The 20,216-nt window shown below is 42.1% G+C and overlaps 1 protein-coding gene across 1 annotated transcript in view; it reads left to right on the top strand.

Moving 5' to 3' along the window:
• The window catches only part of GALNT9 (polypeptide N-acetylgalactosaminyltransferase 9), a 234,440-nt gene that overhangs the window by 27,510 nt on the left and 186,714 nt on the right, over nt 1-20,216 (top strand). The window contains exon 2 of the mRNA XM_019538992.1: nt 10,689-10,869. Within this exon, the coding sequence (XP_019394537.1) occupies nt 10,689-10,869 (181 nt within the window). The remainder of the gene's footprint in view (nt 1-10,688; nt 10,870-20,216) is intronic.

The following is a 20,216-nucleotide window of genomic DNA, read 5'->3' as shown; positions in this document are numbered from 1 at the left end:
CGGGTTGGGGGTCTTGAGGAGAGCCCTTCACGCAGTGTTGGGGCAGTGTGGGGCAGCAGGGATTGCCCCCACTTCCACCTGGCAGCACCATTTTTTCCCCCAAGTGCTGGGACCTGGGGCGGGTGGCGCAGCCATTGCTGGGCTGGGAGAGCGGGTGGGGGCTGGGCCTGGCCTGGCCTGGCTGATTCGACCAGGTCGAATCAGGACAGGGATTCAAACTGATGTGGAAATCACGACAGGATCACTGCTTGGCTAACAGAGCGCTCTACTTTACTTTATTTTACATGGCTACGGGAGAAGAAGCAAGGGTGGCTATTTCTCTGCAGCTGCAGCATACAGACTCTGTTATAGACGTGTGAGAAAAAGATGCACAGAAGCCTCCCCGTGAATACATTCTTGGCAGTCTGACAAGAAATCACCTTGGGGTCCCGCTAGGCTAAACGTGTTTTCTCCAGCTGTCTCCTGATAAGTTTATCTCAAGGCCCCTTTGTCTTTCAGCCTTGACTTATGCTCCTTATTATGGCTTAACTTTATTTTTGCTTGTCCCAGTACTTTTCCTCATCGGCCCCAGTACTTTTCCTCGTCAGAATCACCGAATCGTATCACTGTTCCCCGAATCGGCCAAATCTGAATCCAAAGCGAATACTAGCTGCTTCGCACAGGCCTATTAGTCAGTTCCTGGCTTCTGCTGACGTGACCTTCAGCAAACCACTTAGTTTCTCAGCTGAAATGGCCATGCCTTTGTACCTCGTGGGGGTGGGCTGTAAATTTCTTGTTGTTGATGTTTGTGAGGTACCTGGATACTACAGGTACCTGTGATAGGCGCAACAAAGTCCCCATTCGGGATGCAGTAGCACAATTCAAGGCTAAAAGGGATGACAAAGCCCAGTTCAAAAACTCAATGTTGAATCACCTCATTTCTCAAAAATGTAAGAAAGTTTTGGAACAGATTTTTGGCCCTACCGCTTGTCATCTTCTCTGTCAACCCAAATCCCAAGTCCTAAAGCTACTTCTGGTAGAGTATGATAAAGTTATTCTGTGAATTATACAGCCCCCTTTATTTAAAGATCACAAATGATTGCATCATGATGGAGAATGATTACTACCATTTCCCGGAAGGGGAGGCTGTCCTGCATAGAGGTTGAATGACGTGCCCCACAAAGCAAATGAGTCTTCAGCTCTGAAATAGAGCCTAGTCGTTCCAATTCCTTTTCCCTGAAATGACAAGACAGGGAAATAATAATGCAGACCATTCAGTCCAGAGTTGGTGGCGAACTGAATTGTGAAATCAGAATTTTTCTTGAGCTTTACCATGTTTATAGTCTGGATGTAGGTTTTTACAGATCTTGTTTTATCTTTCTCTAATTTAAACTGATAGTATTTTCCCACATGCTTACCTATTAGCAATTGTTAGGGCAGGTGGAGATCTTCATTTAATATATAACAGCTTGCTCATGTGGCTTTACTTTATCCTCCCCAAATCAACTGTTTGTCTCTCAGCAGCCTTTTTTATTGGTCTAACCCATGGTAACTATTTGCAGAAGACAGTCTTTTATGTATTGTGTGCTCATACCTTCTTTAACATCACTGGGTGGTACTTCAATACAAATGAAAATAAGTTGGGAGAGTTGAGATTTGGAGTGGTTTCTTTGAAAAGTGACGACATTCATTTTGCAGTGTTTTCTGTGTGACCATGTCAGAAATGCTGCATAGAATTACTTTGGATTAAAAAGATGGTGAGAAGCCAATGCTTCTTTTAACTAGATTGCTATATCTATTGTATAGCCTTACAACTCTTTTTAATTTTAGTTTGGGGTGGAAAGGGAGGTTGGAATTTGACTTCCAAAAGTAGGCTGCTCCAATTTATATAAATTTGTCATTGTCTCTGAATTCCTTCTTTATTTCAGGATTAAACCAACATCTGAGAGTATTGATTCTTTCAGAATACATTCAGGCAGGTTTTCAACAAAGAAATCTGAATGATGTCAGGAAAAAGCTTTTAAACAGAGAAAGGGCCAGAGCTATTTAGTTATTTATTTAATTTGTAAGTATTTAGGATGGTGCAACCCTGGATGAGAAAAATGTCAGCAGACAGGGCAAATTATTAACAGAGGGCCCTTTTATTTTGTCCTTTTGCAGCATTGCATATCCGCAGTAGTTCTGTAGGGTGATACCAGGATGAAATTGGTATAAATGAGAGAGATTTTTAGGCCCCAAGGGTTGGGATTGGAGTTACTGTTGATTGCTGAGAGTAGGGGAAGGGTTGTGACCAACAAGAACGGAAGCCAAAGTGGTAAGGAAGGGGAGAGGTATGCAAAAGGAGGTCTGATCCTCTATCAATAAAGGAAGTTTCCCACTTGCTTCAGTAGGGGATGGCTTGGGCCTATGCAAATTAACAGCAGCTGAGCTAGTCATGCCAGGACTTTGGTGGGATCCAAATGGAGATGATGCAAAAGTACCTTGGTAGTGTGGGAGCACAGCTAGCTTTGATGGAAAAGGGAGCAAGTGGGTTAGGACAAAAACTAGAGAGGTGTGGAAAAGGCCAGGAAGGAGGTCATGCTGTTGTGACACAGGTGACTGTTCTCAGTTGTTAATATTTATTTTGAAGAGGAAAAGTGTTACTGGTGACTCAAATGACCTCCCTGACCAGGATTTACTATTGCATGTCAGTACTTTGCAAATGAAAAAATAAAGGTGCTAAAATAATTGCAGATGCGGTTTGATCTCGGCTTTTATCATAGCCTTCCCCATAAATTTGTTCAGTAATTTTCCCATTGTGACAGGATTTACAGTGAAGAATAAAAAGCCGCTTTTCTTCCTAGAAAATTATGCATAGCGTGAAGTAATTAATCTGGTTAAGAAAGTTAGCCTAGCTCACTCTTCTCCTCATCCTTCTGGCTTCTTCTCTTCTACAGAAATCTTGGAAGTGAGAAAGATAAATTCGGTGTGAATGACAGTCACTGTATGACCCACTGAAGTCAGCAGTTGCACTGGTGATGGACCACAGGTTTTTGTCTCTGTTCTGCTCTCCTATTAAAAATAAATAAATAAATAAAGACTTAAATATTCAGAGAGAGGCTGCATCTTGATGTAGCAGCTCACAGATGAATCACTTTTGTACCCCATTTCATTTTCAGCGAACCTCGCTATGGATTCAGTGCAGAGGAGCTAGGCTGGAAATGCGATTTCTCTGTCCATCACTAGCGCTGACATGACATGAAGCAGGCAGCTGTGCCCTCAGCGCATCCTTTTTTGTCTACAGCCTCCTCACTAAGCAACGGCAAAAAGGCAGCCAGTGTTCCTCAGTTTTCTTCCACTTACTTTCCTGAGCCTTTCAAGCCTTTCGTGTCTCCAGCAAAATCAGACCTGCTTTTACTGGCTAAAAATTCAAAACAAAGGAAAGCACTTAGGACTGAAGCATTTTATTCACCACTCAGTTACTCCAGTTGGTAACTAATGAAGCTAGAGTAATGCAAGATTGGACTGATGCAATGGGGAATAGACCCTTATTATTTTTTTTATGGTCTCCCATTAGCTTAATAAAGCCCTAAGTAACCCATGATGGAATAGCAATTATATGTTTGGGGGGTAAGGGGGGGTGGTTGGGGGGGGTTCTTCCTCGCCAGTAGCATATAAAGTAATTGCATCTCTTTAGAGTTGATTCTGCTCTGCAATAAATTATTGACAATTTCAGAGAGCAGTTGAAAACTCCAAGTACTTAAAAAAAAACCAACCAAACCCAAACGCATACTCTTGTTATCCACTGGTGTAAAAAACAGACATTTAAAATGCAAATAGACTTTCCAGATTTCACAGCAGTTTACAAAAAACATCGATCACCCGGGTTAAAATGTGTTAACAACCCAGAAATGCTGGAAATGTGAAGAACTTTGTTGTCTATCTACCATGGGTCTTGCAGAGCTGCCCATTACCTTCCCCATGAAATCGATAGCAATCAGTTGCTGCCTCGTAACGGTATTTCTTGAAGTTTGTTCCCTTCCATGCATAGTCTTGCAGACTGCATCATTCAGCACTTGAGATGAAGGACTTTCCATGAGGTTTTCCCCACATGGTCAAAAGGAGTGTGTTTTCGTCAACAGAAAGTCCCAAGACCTGCTCCCAGCCCTGGATCCTTGGAAATGCACAGAAAGAGCCCGTGCTTAATTCTCCCTGGCTATGGCTAGGGATCTTCTCCCTGCCTTTGAATGGTGGTTTTTGACTTTGGTGGAGGCTCTGTGGAATAGGCAACACAATCCCAGATCATGTCACCTTCTCTATGTAAGCCCTTCCAAGCACAGGAGGGAACCAAATGTCTCCTGCCCTCCCTCAGCCCTGCCTTCTGCCCAGCATGGAGCACCCACATCCTGATCATGTCCCCATGGAGAGCCCTTCACAGGGTCTGAGGGGAAGAACAAGACAGTGCTAGAGAACCAGCACCCCCATCCTTCCCTTTCATGCTGAGATGCATATGCCAATGGGTGCAAGGAGTCGTGATGTGTCTGAACGTCCCCAGCCTCTGCCATGGTGAAGGAAGTCATTTCTTCACAGAATTGGTTTAAGCCCATTTGGCATCCTCTGCAAAAAGTTCTGTATAAATGGTATCGTATATGAGCGACAGTAATATCATGCTGTTTAACTGACTAGCAAAATACTGAAATGAAATGCTGTCTGTAATGGCTGCATTTGCAGCTACATGGAGAGAATGTGAGATAAGTCATACTCAGTTGATCTTAGAGCCACGTCTTCACTGAACTTGCAGAATGTGGCAATTGGATATGATTTATTTAGTTGCTGCTGTATGTTGGTCAATATTACTGCATTATTATGATAATTGCAATCAGGCTACAGCACAATGAAGGTAATGAGTACAAAAAATAAAAACCCTTAGCAATTCATTCGGAGTGCAAATGGGATAGATAATGGCTGTTTCCTAGAACAAGATCAGATTAGCAGCGTGAACAACTAAAACACCACACTTAGGAGCAAAGCATACTAAATAATTATAATTATGCATGGTTGAGGTGGGCTACCTAAGCATCTCTCCAGTGAGAAAAATAGCAAACAAACTGCTTGATACTTCCTACATGCTGAATGGTTGTTTTTCTTGTCCTTGTGCCTTTCAGAAAAACCATTTCCTTTTTTTTTTTTTCCTGTAACCAAGAAGAGCTTGTACTGTAAAAAAATAGACATTGTTCCTTTCTACCTTAACAAAACTGTCACTTCCACTGAAGTGAGTGGGCCATATCTTGATGTCCTTTATGCCAGTGTAAATCCATTGACATTACTGGGCTGACTTTTGCTTCAACTCCAGGGCTTTGCACAGCCTATTTAGGCTGTGGAGTGAAGACATTTGAATGTGGCTGGTTATTCTGGGTCATTCAGTTCCATGAGTGTCTTATTTGAGACCCATATAGGATCATGGGGGTTTTTTGTTTTGTATTCTTCTGTTTTCACCAGAAATTACTAAGCATCTTCCTTTTGAAACTTAGTTTCCCCAATTCCCCCACCCAGGGTGTTTTCATCTGAGGAACACACGGTACCCAAGTCGGTACCGGACATAAGTAGCTCATGGTTGCATCTTGCACGTGCTAATTGTCGGGGCATGAGCTTGCAACACCAGGCCTTTACATAATACTCTGTTTTGAGATTATCACTTCATCTTAAATGCTAGACCTGGTCCAAACTCAGAATTTCCAAGCAATTCTAACCTGTCAAAGCTTCCTTTCAGTTCATATTGGAAAAAGGTAGACATTTCAAAATTTGATGCTGGTCAAAGCAGTTTATTTTAGAGTCTTATCATCTAAAAGTTCCTTGCCAAAGCAAAGTTCTTCAACTGTAGGTGGGGGGGGTTGTTTTTTTTTCAAATTTTGACAAAAATCCCTGTGATCCCCTGAAGAGTCTCCATTCTGTCAAATTGGTATTTTCCGACAGAAAATTGATCTGTTGGAAAATCTTCCTTGAGGTCTATTAAACACTTGAGTTTGACATTTTGGGTTACAATTGCTTCATTTGTATGTGCTGAATCATAGGCATGATAAAATCAATTACTCCTAAGCACCGCCGGTGATGGTGCCTCATTGTACTTGCAGAGTGCAGGAATGCAGTACTGCTGTTCCTTGGTCAGTAATATAGTCCCTGTTGTTTTATTATGATAGCCACAAGCAGGTTAATGTACTCTAGCAAAAGAAGGCTCCCAGAAAATATCTGTTCAATTTAAGTGGAAAAGAGATGCCTAATGGGCATTTCCTAGAAATGAAGTGAGTAATAAAGAATAGCAGTTTGTGACGCATGAGGATCAGGTTCTATTACCTTGCAAGGGGAAAAATGCTGTTTTTCTCGGAGCAGGCTGGAAAACTACGTGGCACGGTATTAAGCACCTAGGGGCAGGGACCGGTCCTGTCTGTGTCTTGAAACACCTAGCAACATGTAGATCACTTGTTATTTATCACGAATAAACTCGCAGACAGAGGAGTGGCTCAGGATTGAGTCCCATTGTTCTGGGTATTGTTTAAACACAGGCACCACTGAGACTCTTTGTACATCTCTGGACATATACAGTGTTTAGGCTGCACATCCAGGCCAGGGTAGCCCCAGCCAGCATTGGTTCTCTGAGACACCACTCCTGTCCTGTGTTCATCTCCATGTCTTTGTCACTGGCCTGTCTCGAATGCAAATTATGACACTTCCTCCACCAGCAAAAACAAAATTGTCCAGTGAGTTGGGCGGTTGAGCCCGGCCATCTATTTGCCCCCATCTTTCCTACTTGCCTCGCAATTCTTTGCACCCAGACCAAAGATCCATGTTAAGGGTAAATTGCAATCTATCCCACAGAAGGGTATTATCAAGCAAACAATGCTTTATAAATGATTTGGCCAGAGAGGAACAAAAGATCTCCAGCTGCTTTGTAGCTTATTGAAGCTTTAACTTTGAAAAATTCTGCAAAGCCAAGAATAGCTTCAGCAAACAAGGAAGGCCAATGAAATCAACATAAATGATGCAGATCTCATAGCCTTTGGAAACCTTTGCTTTAGTTTCACTCAGTCTGCCACCTATACACATTCTCTGGCTGTTCTGCACTTCTCTCTGAGTGCTAATTGTTGAGTGTGAGCTGGCTGCATGTATTTTCTCTCCTCACTAGAAGTCTTTCACTTTCAGGTGCATTTGTCTTTTTAAAGGGGGACAAATATGATTTCACCAAGAGAAAGAAGAGGCAAGTGTTCTCGGTCACCCACGTGAACCTTCCTCCTATTTTCTTGCAGGAAGTCTGGATTTGATGTAAAAACTTATTTTAGGTAGATTTTAATTTAGCTTGTAGATGTATATAATAAACAACTTTAAGCACAGATATCCTCCCTTGTTACCAAATGCATGATCTGATTCAGGTGTCTTAAGAGGTCGCACAGCCTGTTAAATGGGCTGGCTGGGCCTTCTGCAGTCACAGAGTGGAGGGAGAGAAAGGACATGAGAGAGGAGATCAGCAGCTAACTTGGATGAAAAAACATCTGTAGGAAATGGAAAGAATCAGGTGGTCACAAGAAAGAGTGTATTAAGAGGCACAGGACAGAAATTGGTGGGGGGTGACTGGCCCAATATACCAGCTTAGCCTAGTTGCTTGCTTTGCACAAATGTGTTATCTCTTTTAGGTCATTTATTTTTGGCTATAGACATAAATGGATGTTAGGCATTTGTAGCTTCAGACGGATTCTGCAGCCTTCCTCCGTTTTGCCAAAACAAAACACCTTTAAGAACTATTTTAAAGCAGTCTGTATTGAAGTTCCTCCTTTCCCCTATAGCCATTCCAGGTCTAAATAGCCGGGCAGGGTTTGGAAAACGCTCCTGCTTATTCTGTTCCTCTGTCTCAGTCGCTAGTCATGCCTTGAGCTCACCCCCATTGCACCACCAAACCACAATGAGACAGAGTGTGAGTTTCACGTGTTTCTTTCATTTTAGCAACCCAGTTGGCTGCTTTGCCTGGAGCAGTCTATAGTTTTCAATGGCTTGGTCATGCCAAGGAAGATTTCCTAAAGGCCTTCTTTCCACCCGCCTACCTCCCCCCTCTTTGTTCCCTGTGGCGCATGACTCACTCTGAGCCGATTGAGCGTTTCAGGGCATGCCAATGAGGAACACGACTAGATAGATGGCAATGAGCTTGTGAGCTACTAGGAGAGGTTTCAAAAGCACAGATGGCTGATAAGTGCCTAACTTGCACTGGGATTTCCCCTTGCAGGATTATAGCAAATCATTTCAGACACAAATGCCTGAAGTTAGGCAGCTAAATCCATGTTCTAGTTACCCAGCTAAAATGAGCTTGATTTGCCAAGGCACCAAGCACCTGATCTGCAGGTGATCAGAATAAAATTTGAAGCAGGCCACTAATATTTATCGGTATAAATATGAATTGAGGTGTGTTGCTTGAATCTGACACTGCTGACGTTTTGTCTGTCATCCCACTAATACGTTGCCATTTCCCCCACGATGTCCCTTTGCGATTTCTGACCACCTGTTTGCATGGAGCTGAATAATGCCTTGCAGAAGATATTCCCAGCAGCTCCATTTGACAAAGTAGAAAAAAGGTCGTCTTAGACTTGACTTTGCCATGCAAAGGACTCCGCCCACATCTTTTCTCCACCTCCGGCTGCTACCCTCTGGAAAATATCATTAATTGTTTCTCCCTGTCTTTTTTATTAAACTTCAATTACATTTTCTCAAAAAAAATCTTACTTTTGGAAATGTCAACCAGTTGTTTTGCTCTGCATTATAAATGATTTGAAAAACATTTCCCATGACTTTACAGTAGCCCAAGACTATTATAAACACAATTTTAACTTGTACTGACTTGTTGGTAGTCAGCCCGGCAGAAAGCAGGGCTCTCATTATCAAGACTTGCAGTGTGTAAGAATTCGGTACCAATTTAAGTGTCCAGGAAGGATGTTGTTGGCAATGAATCTGTATGTGAGTCTTTTGTTTTGAATGGATTTCTTGAAATGAGAATGAAGGCATTAGTGAGTAATAGCTATTGAGTGCGTTGTTCATTGACTAATGTCTCAACAGTTAGCAATGAGAAACTGACCTTATGAGCATTATTTTCAGAGAAAACACTAATTGGGAAATGCATGGCATGATTCTCAAATGGTGAAAATCAGCATATCTCAGGTAAAGTCAATGAAGCTGTGCTAGATATACAAGCTGAGGGTCTCGACCAGAGTTCCTAGCGTTAGAGTATGCTACACAATGCCTTTTATTTTCTTTTAATAATGTTTGAGTTTCTCTTGCAGTTGATGGAAAGATCCAGTAGGAATAATATTTGGGCGTGAGTTTCTTAATGTGGAGGTACTTGACTCTCCAGCTGGAGTGATTAACAAACCACCGAAGAAAGTTGTGGATTATGCATACCTTGAGGCTTTCAGATCAATCCCTGAATGCCTTACTGGAAAAAAATGCAATAGTCCAGTAAAAGTAATTGGGCTCAAAGGAGTAACTGGATGATATTCCCTGTCTTGTGTAATTCAAGACATCTTCCTCAGTGACCTAATTACTGGTCCCTTCCAGCCCTGAGATCTGTAAATTTGAGTTGTATGTCATTTTATTCCTTCCAAACACAACTATGGACAGATATGAAAATACGAATGGTTAGCTTTTAGTCTATGTTTAGAAAAAGTATGGCCCTCTGAACGATGGGGAATATTTTTGTTCTAGTTTCTCATATGCCGCTAAAATAAAACTTTTGAATTGGTTGGAAGTTCAGCTAGAGGAATAGTTAGCTACTCAGTGGAGTTGGATGGGAAGACTGGGAAAACTTCAAATGCTGCTAATTTTGTCCTTGCTGGTTGTTTCATAATTACTGGTATTATTCATTCATAATATAGAAGGTGTAGATAATGGACCCTTGCCTTAAAAGCCATTTCCAGTATAAAGACTTTCACAAAATTTCAGGAAGTTTTAAATCTGAGTTGTGTGGGATTTCAGATCTGCTTCTTACAATGTCTTATGCTAATAAGAGAAACTAGCTAAAAGGTGTGAAACTTTTAGCTGGAGCCAAGTCTGAGGATTGTAGCAAAAAGGCCTAAGCTTCCTAGCTAGCCTCGTGCTCTACCAAAAACTGCATCTGAGCTTAAAAATTCAGCACTCCTTTGATGCTTGAGAATTGGGTAGTGTCTACCCTCAGAGATCGAGGGAGTCTGGGTGAACTGTTTGGGGCCCCATGTCATGACGTTTGCCAGACATTTAAGGCTGGTGAAGAAACAAAAATCGTTGGAAATGGGAACAAAAGGTGCAGCTCGGCTGTGGGAGTAAACAGCATGCAGTGTAGTGGCTCATCATGACTTGAAAAAGAGACGGTGGTGAGGGGGACTGAGGTTAGTGGGCACTACCATGTGTCTTATCTAGATAGGCTGCATTTACTTACCTTTGTGTTAGATTCCCATCAGCACATTATTCCCCAGTGTGCTATTGCTGAGCACATGCTGCTTTTGGCAGCAGTTTAATGATAGACGGTGTGCTTAGCAATATGTTTTTGTATGCAACTATGAGTCTTCCCCCCCCCCCGCCAACTGGAGAGAAGAAAACCTTGTCTTGTATTTGAATAAATACAACACTATTTGCTTAAACATTTAAAAAACCCACCTGGATCCCAAGCCTACTGCAAACTCTTCTGTGCTGTTACTTTAATTTTATTTTTTCCCCTCTAGGTTTAGCCAAGCCAATGGGACTAGTTGAAGGTCCAGGAGGCCTGGGCCAGGGAGGAATGGCTGCTACTCTGAGAGATGACAGTCATGAGTCTGAGACTAAGTATGAAGAATATGGTTACAACGCCCAGCTTAGTGACCGGATATCCCTGGACAGGTCCATTCCTGACTACAGACCAAAAAAGTAAGTTGAACCCCACATTATTATTATTATTGCAAGTGATTATTGTTCCCCTGATGCTGGTAACACAGTCTTTTTTGCACGCCTTAGCATCAGCATGCAGGAAAAGGTCAGCCATGTATATACTGCCGAATTTAATGAAAATTATAAAGGCCAATTGCGATCTCAAGCTTGAAGACCCATAGCAACATGCATAGCTAATTTTACAAGGAAAGCAGCAATATACCGGTGTCTGTGTCCTTGAATCAAACATTACTTCAAAACATGGACTTTGTTTTAGTTCACTAAAAACCTTGACAAAAGCCACATGAGCTCAGTTTTCAGAGGCAACAACCTTGTTCTGTGCTTGTAGGATTCATAGCAGCACCAGTCTAATCAAAACAGCACTATTTTATAGACTGCTAATTTTAAGAGGGAAAATGTCAAATCAAACTCCTTGTATTTATTTGCACTTACGATGTTCTTGTGAAAGAATTGTATAGGTGGGGTATTTATTCCTCTTTCTGTTGTATTGAAATGGGTACCAAGAGCAACAAATCAGGGCCCTTTAATTATAGTAAGAGATGCATTTAAGATTTTTTTACTGTCTATGGAATATGCCTATTTGTACTTTAATATTTTATTCCTCACATGTCTACACTGCATTTGACACAGCAATTACGTATTTAATATTTTTTACTTTTTTATGATCGGTTGCATTAAGTGGCTTTCCAATCTTTCCATATGTACACTGTTTTGTATCTTCCAGAAGAGCCGTCCCTCTCTGTCATCCTCAGAATGACAAATCAGTAATGTTTTAATGCAGTGGAGATCAGCAGCAATGTTTAGTTACTCTTGGTAGATGGATTGAAAAGTATCCTTAATTAATTTCTAATAATAATCTTCTGTTTTAAAATCTCCTTTGGGGCTCCCAGGCAGAGCTCAAAGTTAAATAAAAAGTAGCTTAGTAAGTGGGGTGGAAAGTTTAGTTAAGTACAATAGCCATGCTCAATAATCACATTACAATATAAATAAGGTTCTTAGATGGTTCAAGCTGCCAAGAATGAAATCCAGCAAAAGGAAACCTCAGCCTACCTATGTCTTCCCTTAGCTTCTCCCTGGGCCAGTCTAGTCTCAGAAGTGTTTACGTTGCACGTTTGTACAAAGATGCTTTCTTATAGAAAAGTAAGCCTAGATCAGATAGGCTGAATAGAGAGAGAAGAGAACATTGTCTGGATGTCATATCTATCTCTGTGTCACAAAAAAAACCCAGCATTGGATTATAATAGGAAAGAGGCAAAGCTTCTGATCTGGAGTTATCCTGTGACTATAAAAGTTGTATTTTGAGCTTAGTGCAAAGCTCATTGAAGTCGGTGGAAATATTTCAAATGGACTTCAGTGGCCTTTGGAGCAAATGTGTCATTAGCCAATAGACTCAGATGGCTGGTAAGCGAGAGCGAATGAACTGCAAAAAAGGAGGCCACAGCCACAAAGTTTGGATCTACCTCCAAAGCTTGTAGGATGTTTAAAGCTGGCAATAGTCACATTTGCGGTTTGACCTTCCCTCACCTTTACTTAGAAGCTTTGAGAGTTGGCTTAGAAACACATTAACCAAACCTATATGACATGCCTGGTATGGCTGGGACTCTCACGAGAACATGCTGTCTCATACAAGGTCTGAAATACTGTGAGAAACACCTTCCCCTTGTGTTGTTTTGAAACTTTTCGGATGGGTCTGAGAGCTGGAAGTTGAAACATCTGTGCCTGGCTATGTATGAATCTAAAAAAAAACCCCTCAGTTCAAATTTGCTTTGAAAAATGAGTGAAAGTTCAGGGGAAGGCAGGGATTTGTATTATCTGTGCACATCAGGAGGGAGTCCACAGTTGTTTGGTTGGTATATTTTATTATATTTCCCTTTTTCTACTATAATTTTCATAAGGCACATGTTTCTTTTTTTCTTTGAAACTCTAGACTTGCAGACGCTTAAACAGCATAGTTGTTGGGAACTCAGAGGCACCATTTGGGCCATGTACAAACATAAAGAGCAAAGACTATCATTAGTTACATTCACTATACGTACCTGGTGTTCAGCATTATATCTGGATGTTGTACCCTAAGAAACTTGCTGCCATCTGAGCAATATACAGCTCTGTCTAGAAGCTGAGACTGAGTTGTTCACAGGTGCTTAAGTAATTGGGATGCCGGGTTTTCATTAGGAGCCAGCAAGAACTGGATGTCAGCCTTTGTGTAACTTGGAAAAGCCTCAATGGTCCTGTTGTGCATGACTTCATACAGTGTCCAACTTGCCTAGAGATCCCTAACTTCTGTGGCCCTCTTCACTGGGAACCTGAAAATCATGCATGAATGTTATCTGCGAAAAGCTCCTGTGACTATACAACAAAATAGCAATATTTTTATTTTACCGGTTAGGAACGGGATAGAATTAATGCCCAAAGTCACACGAGAAGCCAGGAAGTTGAAGCCAAATCTTCTGAGCCCCACTCCAATATTCTGTCTCTACACTATTCTTCCTGCCCAACTTGACCTCCTTTTTGGCAGGTCTAAACCCTGACATTTGCATACAGCAGAAGGTTTTATGGATGCAAGTCAAAAAGCATTATGCTCAGCTGCTCACGTGCGCGTACTTCTGTGCCTGGTTTATGAACGTGAACGGAGTGATGCAGCACGTGCGGAGCTTGTAATATGTGACAGCGAATCTATTTTGCATGGTGCAAGTCACTTGAATATTAATGGAGTTCTACATTCACTGTACTTTAACTACTGATTGTGGGACATTTCCCCTGTCTTAGTTCACTTACTATACAGTAATGTAGTTGTTATATCTACTAATGTGTCTCAAGTAAATGTGCCACAATTTTATTTCTTTTTAAGGATGCATTTTCATCCATACAGTAACATGGGAACGCGCCCCACCCTCTCACAAAAGGAATATACATTCAGAACATAGCAGTACAAATGACACTGAATGAGAGTCCCCTCCCTGTCTCACTCCAATGCAAGGAAATTTGTGCACCTGTGTAGCCCTGCCATTAAGCCGTTTCTCCTTTGATTGCATTATTTCCCTGCTTTTCCACCTGCTGCAGTTACAGATAGCTTTAGAATCAAAAGTCTTTTCCAGGAAAAAAAAAAAAAAAGGAAAGAAAGAAAAATACCTAGTACTGGTCAAGCAGCAGGTTTTCATGCATTTTATTTCCATATGGCAATTAGAATTAATTACAGTACATTTAAAATTACAATTTACAGAATAGGAGTAAAATACAAATATGTAGCCCAAACATTGTGCAGGAAATATGCTTGGTTTTGCCTTCCCCTACCGTCTGAGGTGCACTCATGCCATTTTTCATTAAAAGAACCTCTTTGTATGAGCTAATTAGGTTTGATCCTGAACAGCATTTTGAGAGAGCTGATTTCCCATTGCATTTTTTGTGCCCTAAATTGGCTGATTGTGGGGTTAAACTGGTGACCCTTGCTTATAAAATGTTGTAAGCCTTTATGGTTAATGTCTGTAGTCCAGCAATTTTGGACTGTTATTTTTCTGAGAAGATGCAAGCAACGGAAACAATACTTGTAAAATATGTTCTGGTGCAAAACTAGAGTGGAATAGAGTGGATCTGTTCTGGCTGATGGGTGAATTTCACAATCTTTGAACTGAAAAGTCTTGCACTGGACTGAACTGGGATTTTGACTGGCAGCTTCATATCAGTGGAAAATTCTCTGTCTTTGACATCTATTAAAATACATGCTAGTGCTTTTAAAAGTGCAATCCAGTTAGCAGGAGTCATTACTGGCTGTCTAAATTTTCTAGAGAAGTGCTTCTGAAATCCACATTAACGCCCAACATCCTGCAGGATTATTTTTGTTGCAATGCATATCAAAGGAGTCAATCATGCTTGTGATGGAATTATTTTGATCTGCTTTCAGATAGACATACATACCCATCATTTGGATTATGCAGTGTTCATCAAGTTAAGGACAAATCAAAGGAAAGCAGGGATGAGAAAAGGGGGTTATTTGTCTCCCATTTGCAATTCCCTGATGCTGCTGAGTGCTTTATTGACATGTTGAGGCCGTTCACCTGCTAGGCTAATCTGTGGATGCTATTGACTAATGCATTTCTCTGCTGGTACTTGGTTTCTCAGCACATGGTGGATCAGCTAAGGAGTAATCCAAAGAGGCTTACCCTCCTGCTTCTCCTTTTCTTTTATAGGGTACCTGCAGTCAAAGCACTAGAAGAACTTGGCTAGAATGCTCTCGTCCCTTTCTCTGCCATGGGTAGGAGGAAGGCGAGCTTCAGTTTAGGAGCCAGTAATCTTTCTGTGGAAAGCCAATGCTGGCCATCTAGATTTCTGCGGGGAATTCATGTTTAATAGAAAACTTCTCCTTGGAAACACTAAGATTTCTCAGGTTCCATGTTCTGAGCATCGGTTCTGATGGCTGCAGTAGGAAAGTGAATTGGGTCTTTGTATTGTCCAGTTAGCCAATGTGCGTGCACGCGCGTGTGTATTTGTAAAAGTGCGCGTATGCAGGTTAAGTTGTGTGCACGTACGCATGTGTGTGATAATGGGGAGAGAGAGGAAGGGATCATGACTGCAAAACTGCCATGACCTTTACCTGCTTAGATGGACAGTTTTCTCATCTGGCCTTTTACAGTAATCTTGAAAACCGAGGTAATTGTATTCAAGAGACAGAATTGAATCAGCCTGAGCAAGTGTGCAAGTGACGTTCATTTTGATATGAATTGTAGTAAGAATTTTTAAACAAACGCTTGGAATTAGATGCCTAAATGTCTGCTTGGGCACCTAAATACCAGTTGTCTGATGTTTTCAAATGGGGATATCAGCCTTTTTCTGCTGCCAGCGATCCTGTGGCACAAGGGTTGTCAAATATATGGCCAGCAGGCCAGATCGAGAGCTGCTCTATACAGCCTGCTGGACTACCAGCATGGGGTGTGGTGGGGGGAAAGAGTGGCCTGCTGAAGAGTGGTGATCAGCAGCAGAAGGACAAGGGAGGCTCACAGCCCCAGTCATCCTCGTGCTGCGTCACTGGTCACCACTGGCTGCCAGTCCCAGCCAGATGTTGGAGCTGCTGCCGTGGCAAGTGGCATACAATGGCGGCGGCTCTGGCTGTGGCATGGGACATTCAGCTTGGGCATAGGGCACCTGGTGGGAGCTGGAGCCATCGCCATATTCTCTGGGTTGGAGACAGTTGCTGTCACCACTGTCTCATGCTCTGGTCCACAGCCAAAGCTGCTGTCATGGCCATGTGCTCCAGCAGAGCCAGAAATGCCACTCCTGCAGCAGTTTCCTTGCGCCCCAGTCCATATCTGACCCACAAGGAACCCTGGGGTCCAGATCTGGCACAGGGCACAAGGTGAGTTTGACATCCATACCATAGCACAAGGGCAAGCTCTCTGTGCTGTGGTATGGAAAGTTATAAACTTACATTTTTCTAGATTGTGAGTGATGGGACAGTTGTACATAATGAGAGAATTTGATTTGACCTTTTTCCTTTCAGAAAGCTAGGAAATTGCATAAAAATCTGAAAATAAAACTAAAATCCTTGTTTAGGTTACAAAACGAAGTTCTGGAAAATGAGGAAATCCTAGCTTTGGTGTCACCTATACAACCTTACTTCTGCCCCTTGGGTCCTATGCATTATTATCCTTTTGTTTTTTTATTGCATGACAATTTCACAAGATCGCCCTGCTTATTTCAGTGCACAATGTGGGTCACAAGGGGCCAAATTAAGCTGGCCCAACCCCTCTAAGCCTGGCATTTCCTATTTTTTTAGGGCTAGACTTTGCAATCAAAATAGCTTGGAGGGGAAGGTGAGGTTTGTATCTAACGCACACGTTTCAAACAGTGTTTTCGTGATGCAATACACATACATTTGAGGAAAGTTAATATTATCCAGGAGCGTATACAAGAGCTACACACCCTTTAAGAGGAAACGGGACCAGTTGGCAGGATCCTTTAATTTAGCTGATTCCTTTTGTGCAGCCAGATACCTAGCACATTGTGGCAGCGAAGTGGTGGCAATAGTACTAATAAATGGATTCAGTCTTTTGGTCCATGTTCAGCCAGAGAAGATATTTCTTTGTGTTATATTCCTAGATGTTTATATTGAGAAAATGTAGCCCTTAAAGAGCAAACTTATTAATGCTGAAAGAACTCAAATCTTCAGCCATAAAGAGCAGAGAAATCTAGGTCTCAAGGAAATTACTTTCATTTATTCAGCCTTTTTATAGAGGCAGGCGTTTTAGTTGCTTGCTATAGCTGCTTCACAATAGCAAAGGAATTGCATCTCTGAGGTTCTGAAGTGTAATTAATGGTTCACTCCACACTGTACTTCAAGAAAAGCTTTTATAATTACCTATCAGCAAGTATGCTGGAGCTGATCAAATAGGGCTATCAAAGGGGTCGAGGGGGAATAGAGGGAGTAGATTTGGCAAATACACTCCTTTTTTTATTCATTTGGGGTGTTTAGTAACATCAACCAATGGAAATGGCACTAGCTAGAAAGGAAACTTCCCATCAGGAATTGCCCTGCCCGGCTGTGCTCAGAGATTCTGGGACTTTCCTGGCTATCAGGACACACCTTTATTTTCTGCCTATTCCTCACATCTATAGATTCTGATGAACCTATTCCCTCCCTCAGCAGGAGATGAAGCACCACTTCGGTGGAGTTGCCCATTGACACCTTTATTGAGGAAAGCCTTGTAGGCTCTTGCAAGGAATCTTGAGTGCCGAGAGAAGAGAAGCAAGGGTTTGCCTGAAATGAGCTGCTTCTGCAGTCAGCTGCATTTCAGGCTCCTGTAGACCCATGAAAAGAAAGTAAGTGGCTTCTAAGGAAGGTAAGATACAGGAGCCATTATTATTGAAACAACACAAGGAAGAGGGGCAGCTTGAGTGCTGTAGAACAACCTTCACCGCCACTCTCCCTTTCCTTTGTCTTATGCCCACTTCTAGGATAGTCTGGGGGCCCCACTTGTCCACCTCATGGTTTAAAGGAAAATGCCTGGAAATGTTTAAAATTAACATTTGTAGTTTAAATTCTACCCAGATTGACTAGAGGGTATCCGACTACAGGGTAACTTGCCCCTTGGTAAGAAACAGCTCTTAAGTTGGCATAACTCTGAGGCTGACTAGGAAGTGTCATTTCCAAGCTGGAGAAACCTCCAGTATTGTAGGTAGGTAGGTAGTTCTGGAATAGAGGTAAAACCTGAGATCTTGAAATTTTCCATAAAGTTACAATTGTGGAAAAAAATTGTTATGCACCATTGAAATGATTTAGTTTCCACTGGAATGCTTAGTAGGGGTGTGCGAAGTGATCCTTATTCAATTTGGATTCGGATTCGGCCTGAATCAGGGACAGTGATTCGATTTGTTGATTTGGATCACTGTTCCTGATTCACAGATTTCATAGACATTGGGGCTGGAAGGGACCTCAGAAGATTATCGAGTCCAGCCCCCCGCCCAAAGAGCAGGAAGTCAGCTGGGACCCCTCCCCGCCGCACTTCTGGGAGACACTCAGTGCACCTCAGCATTACAGCAGTAATCAGCCACCTGCTACCTAGAGGTATGTAGAAAAAACATTTAAAGCTGTGTCTATTTCTGAATTGTCGAATCTTTCTGAATCTCTCTGAAATGATTCGGAGGGTTCAGATTCGATTCAGAGAAATTAAAGGGTCCTCTGATTCAATTCAGAATTGGCAATTCAGGCACCAAATCAGGCTGAATCAAATCGGGGACTGAAGCTTCGCACAGCCCTAATGCTTAGTTGTCAGAATTTTTTTTTACCTAACAGATGTTATCATTTTTATTATTATATATAATAATAATTGTATATATATGAAATGAAATAATGCCAGTTGAACTGAAACTTTTGAACTTTTTTCTGTTAAAAAATTGATCAGAATTGTCTCATATGTGCCACTTTGGGATGGCAACAAAAAGCTGGTCAGCTAGATTCTTTTGGCCTTCTCCCTACCAAGCCAAGAATATTATACTTAAAACATATAACACCATGACTTAGGTGATATTTGAAGTTCAGAGTTCAGGCTTGGGCAATCCTACATGCTTTCATATCAGCATTTGGGCACCTGTGACCCGCGGGCCGGTTCTGGCCCATCGGGCTGGGATGTTGGTAGCAATTCAGTAGCTGGGAGAACGTGTGGTGGGAGGGAGGGCACAGTGGCACGTCTTCGGAGTGATCTGTACAAATTGACCCATCTCTCCTAAAAGGATGGTGACCCTTGTCACATATGAAGTAGTTAAAATAGAGAGCGTAACGGAGCACTTGTGAAAAATGAAATGAAAACAGTTAGCCATGAGGAGTATGATAGATTGAAACTCTGTATGTTTAAGGGAAGACAACTACATAGGAAAATTGACTGAAGCATGTCAGTTGGCTGCAGAATGCATGTTCAGATATGGATTTTAAATACCTATTGTATCTGCGAGTGTGCAACCGTGCATGTGTCTGTGCGCGTGAGCGGAGGGCTTTGCTTGGGGCCCACACTCTAGTTTGCTCAATATGAGCATGTAAACAATCCGTTTCCATCTGGCTGTGTTTGCGGCCGTGATGTGTTTATATGGAGGGCTGTTGTCTTGCTAATTTGCCTTTCTTGTTTACATATGGTGGAGCAGATTCTTTGGTGGTGTAAATCTCCGTAGCTGCAATGACTTAAATGAAGCCATTCCAACCCATGCTAACTGAGGGTCTATCCCAGATTGTGGCTCAGAGTGGGAATGGTTGCACAAGCCGTATTGTGTTTGTGTACATAATTGGTGCCAAGGCTTTCAGATAGATGCAGCTGACTTTCATCTGACTTTCCATCTTGCCCGAGAGCAGACAGGAATAGAGTCGCTGAATTGAGTAAGTACGTTCCTTTGCTAGTTTCCTCCTTGGAGAGCCAGTGCTCTGAACAACGCCTGCACAGAGTGCTTAGCATCATAATTCTGGCTCAGCTCATTTGGGATGTCAATTGACAACCTAAATTTGCTCATGCTGCTGCCTCTGGGCCACTTGCACTTATTTTGCTATCTGTGCATCCCAAAGGCCTATAGTAGAGCTTTAAAAAACAGTTCCTATTTGACTATACGGGGCTTGTAACTGGAGCTGTGAAAACTGCACGGAGGAGGCAAAATTATTCTGGTTTCAGATTTTGTTAGGATAAGGAAACTCCCCATCATTCATGCATGCTTCCAGCCAAAGTGCATGTGAGCCTAAGAGATTTGGACTGTTGATCCAGCACACACAACCCCTGTTTGTGCCATTGAAGGAGAACATTTCCCTCCTCCCCCCTGCTGCCCTTGTAGCTATAACCTTAACACAAGCCCTGCCAAAG

Source organism: Crocodylus porosus, unplaced genomic scaffold (assembly GCF_001723895.1).
Source record: "Crocodylus porosus isolate Cpor-Errol unplaced genomic scaffold, CroPor_comp1, whole genome shotgun sequence".
Lineage (NCBI taxonomy): Eukaryota > Metazoa > Chordata > Crocodylia > Crocodylidae > Crocodylus > Crocodylus porosus.
The sequence above is the reverse complement of the archived record's forward strand: the minus strand, read 5'-3'. Positions and strand labels throughout refer to the sequence as shown.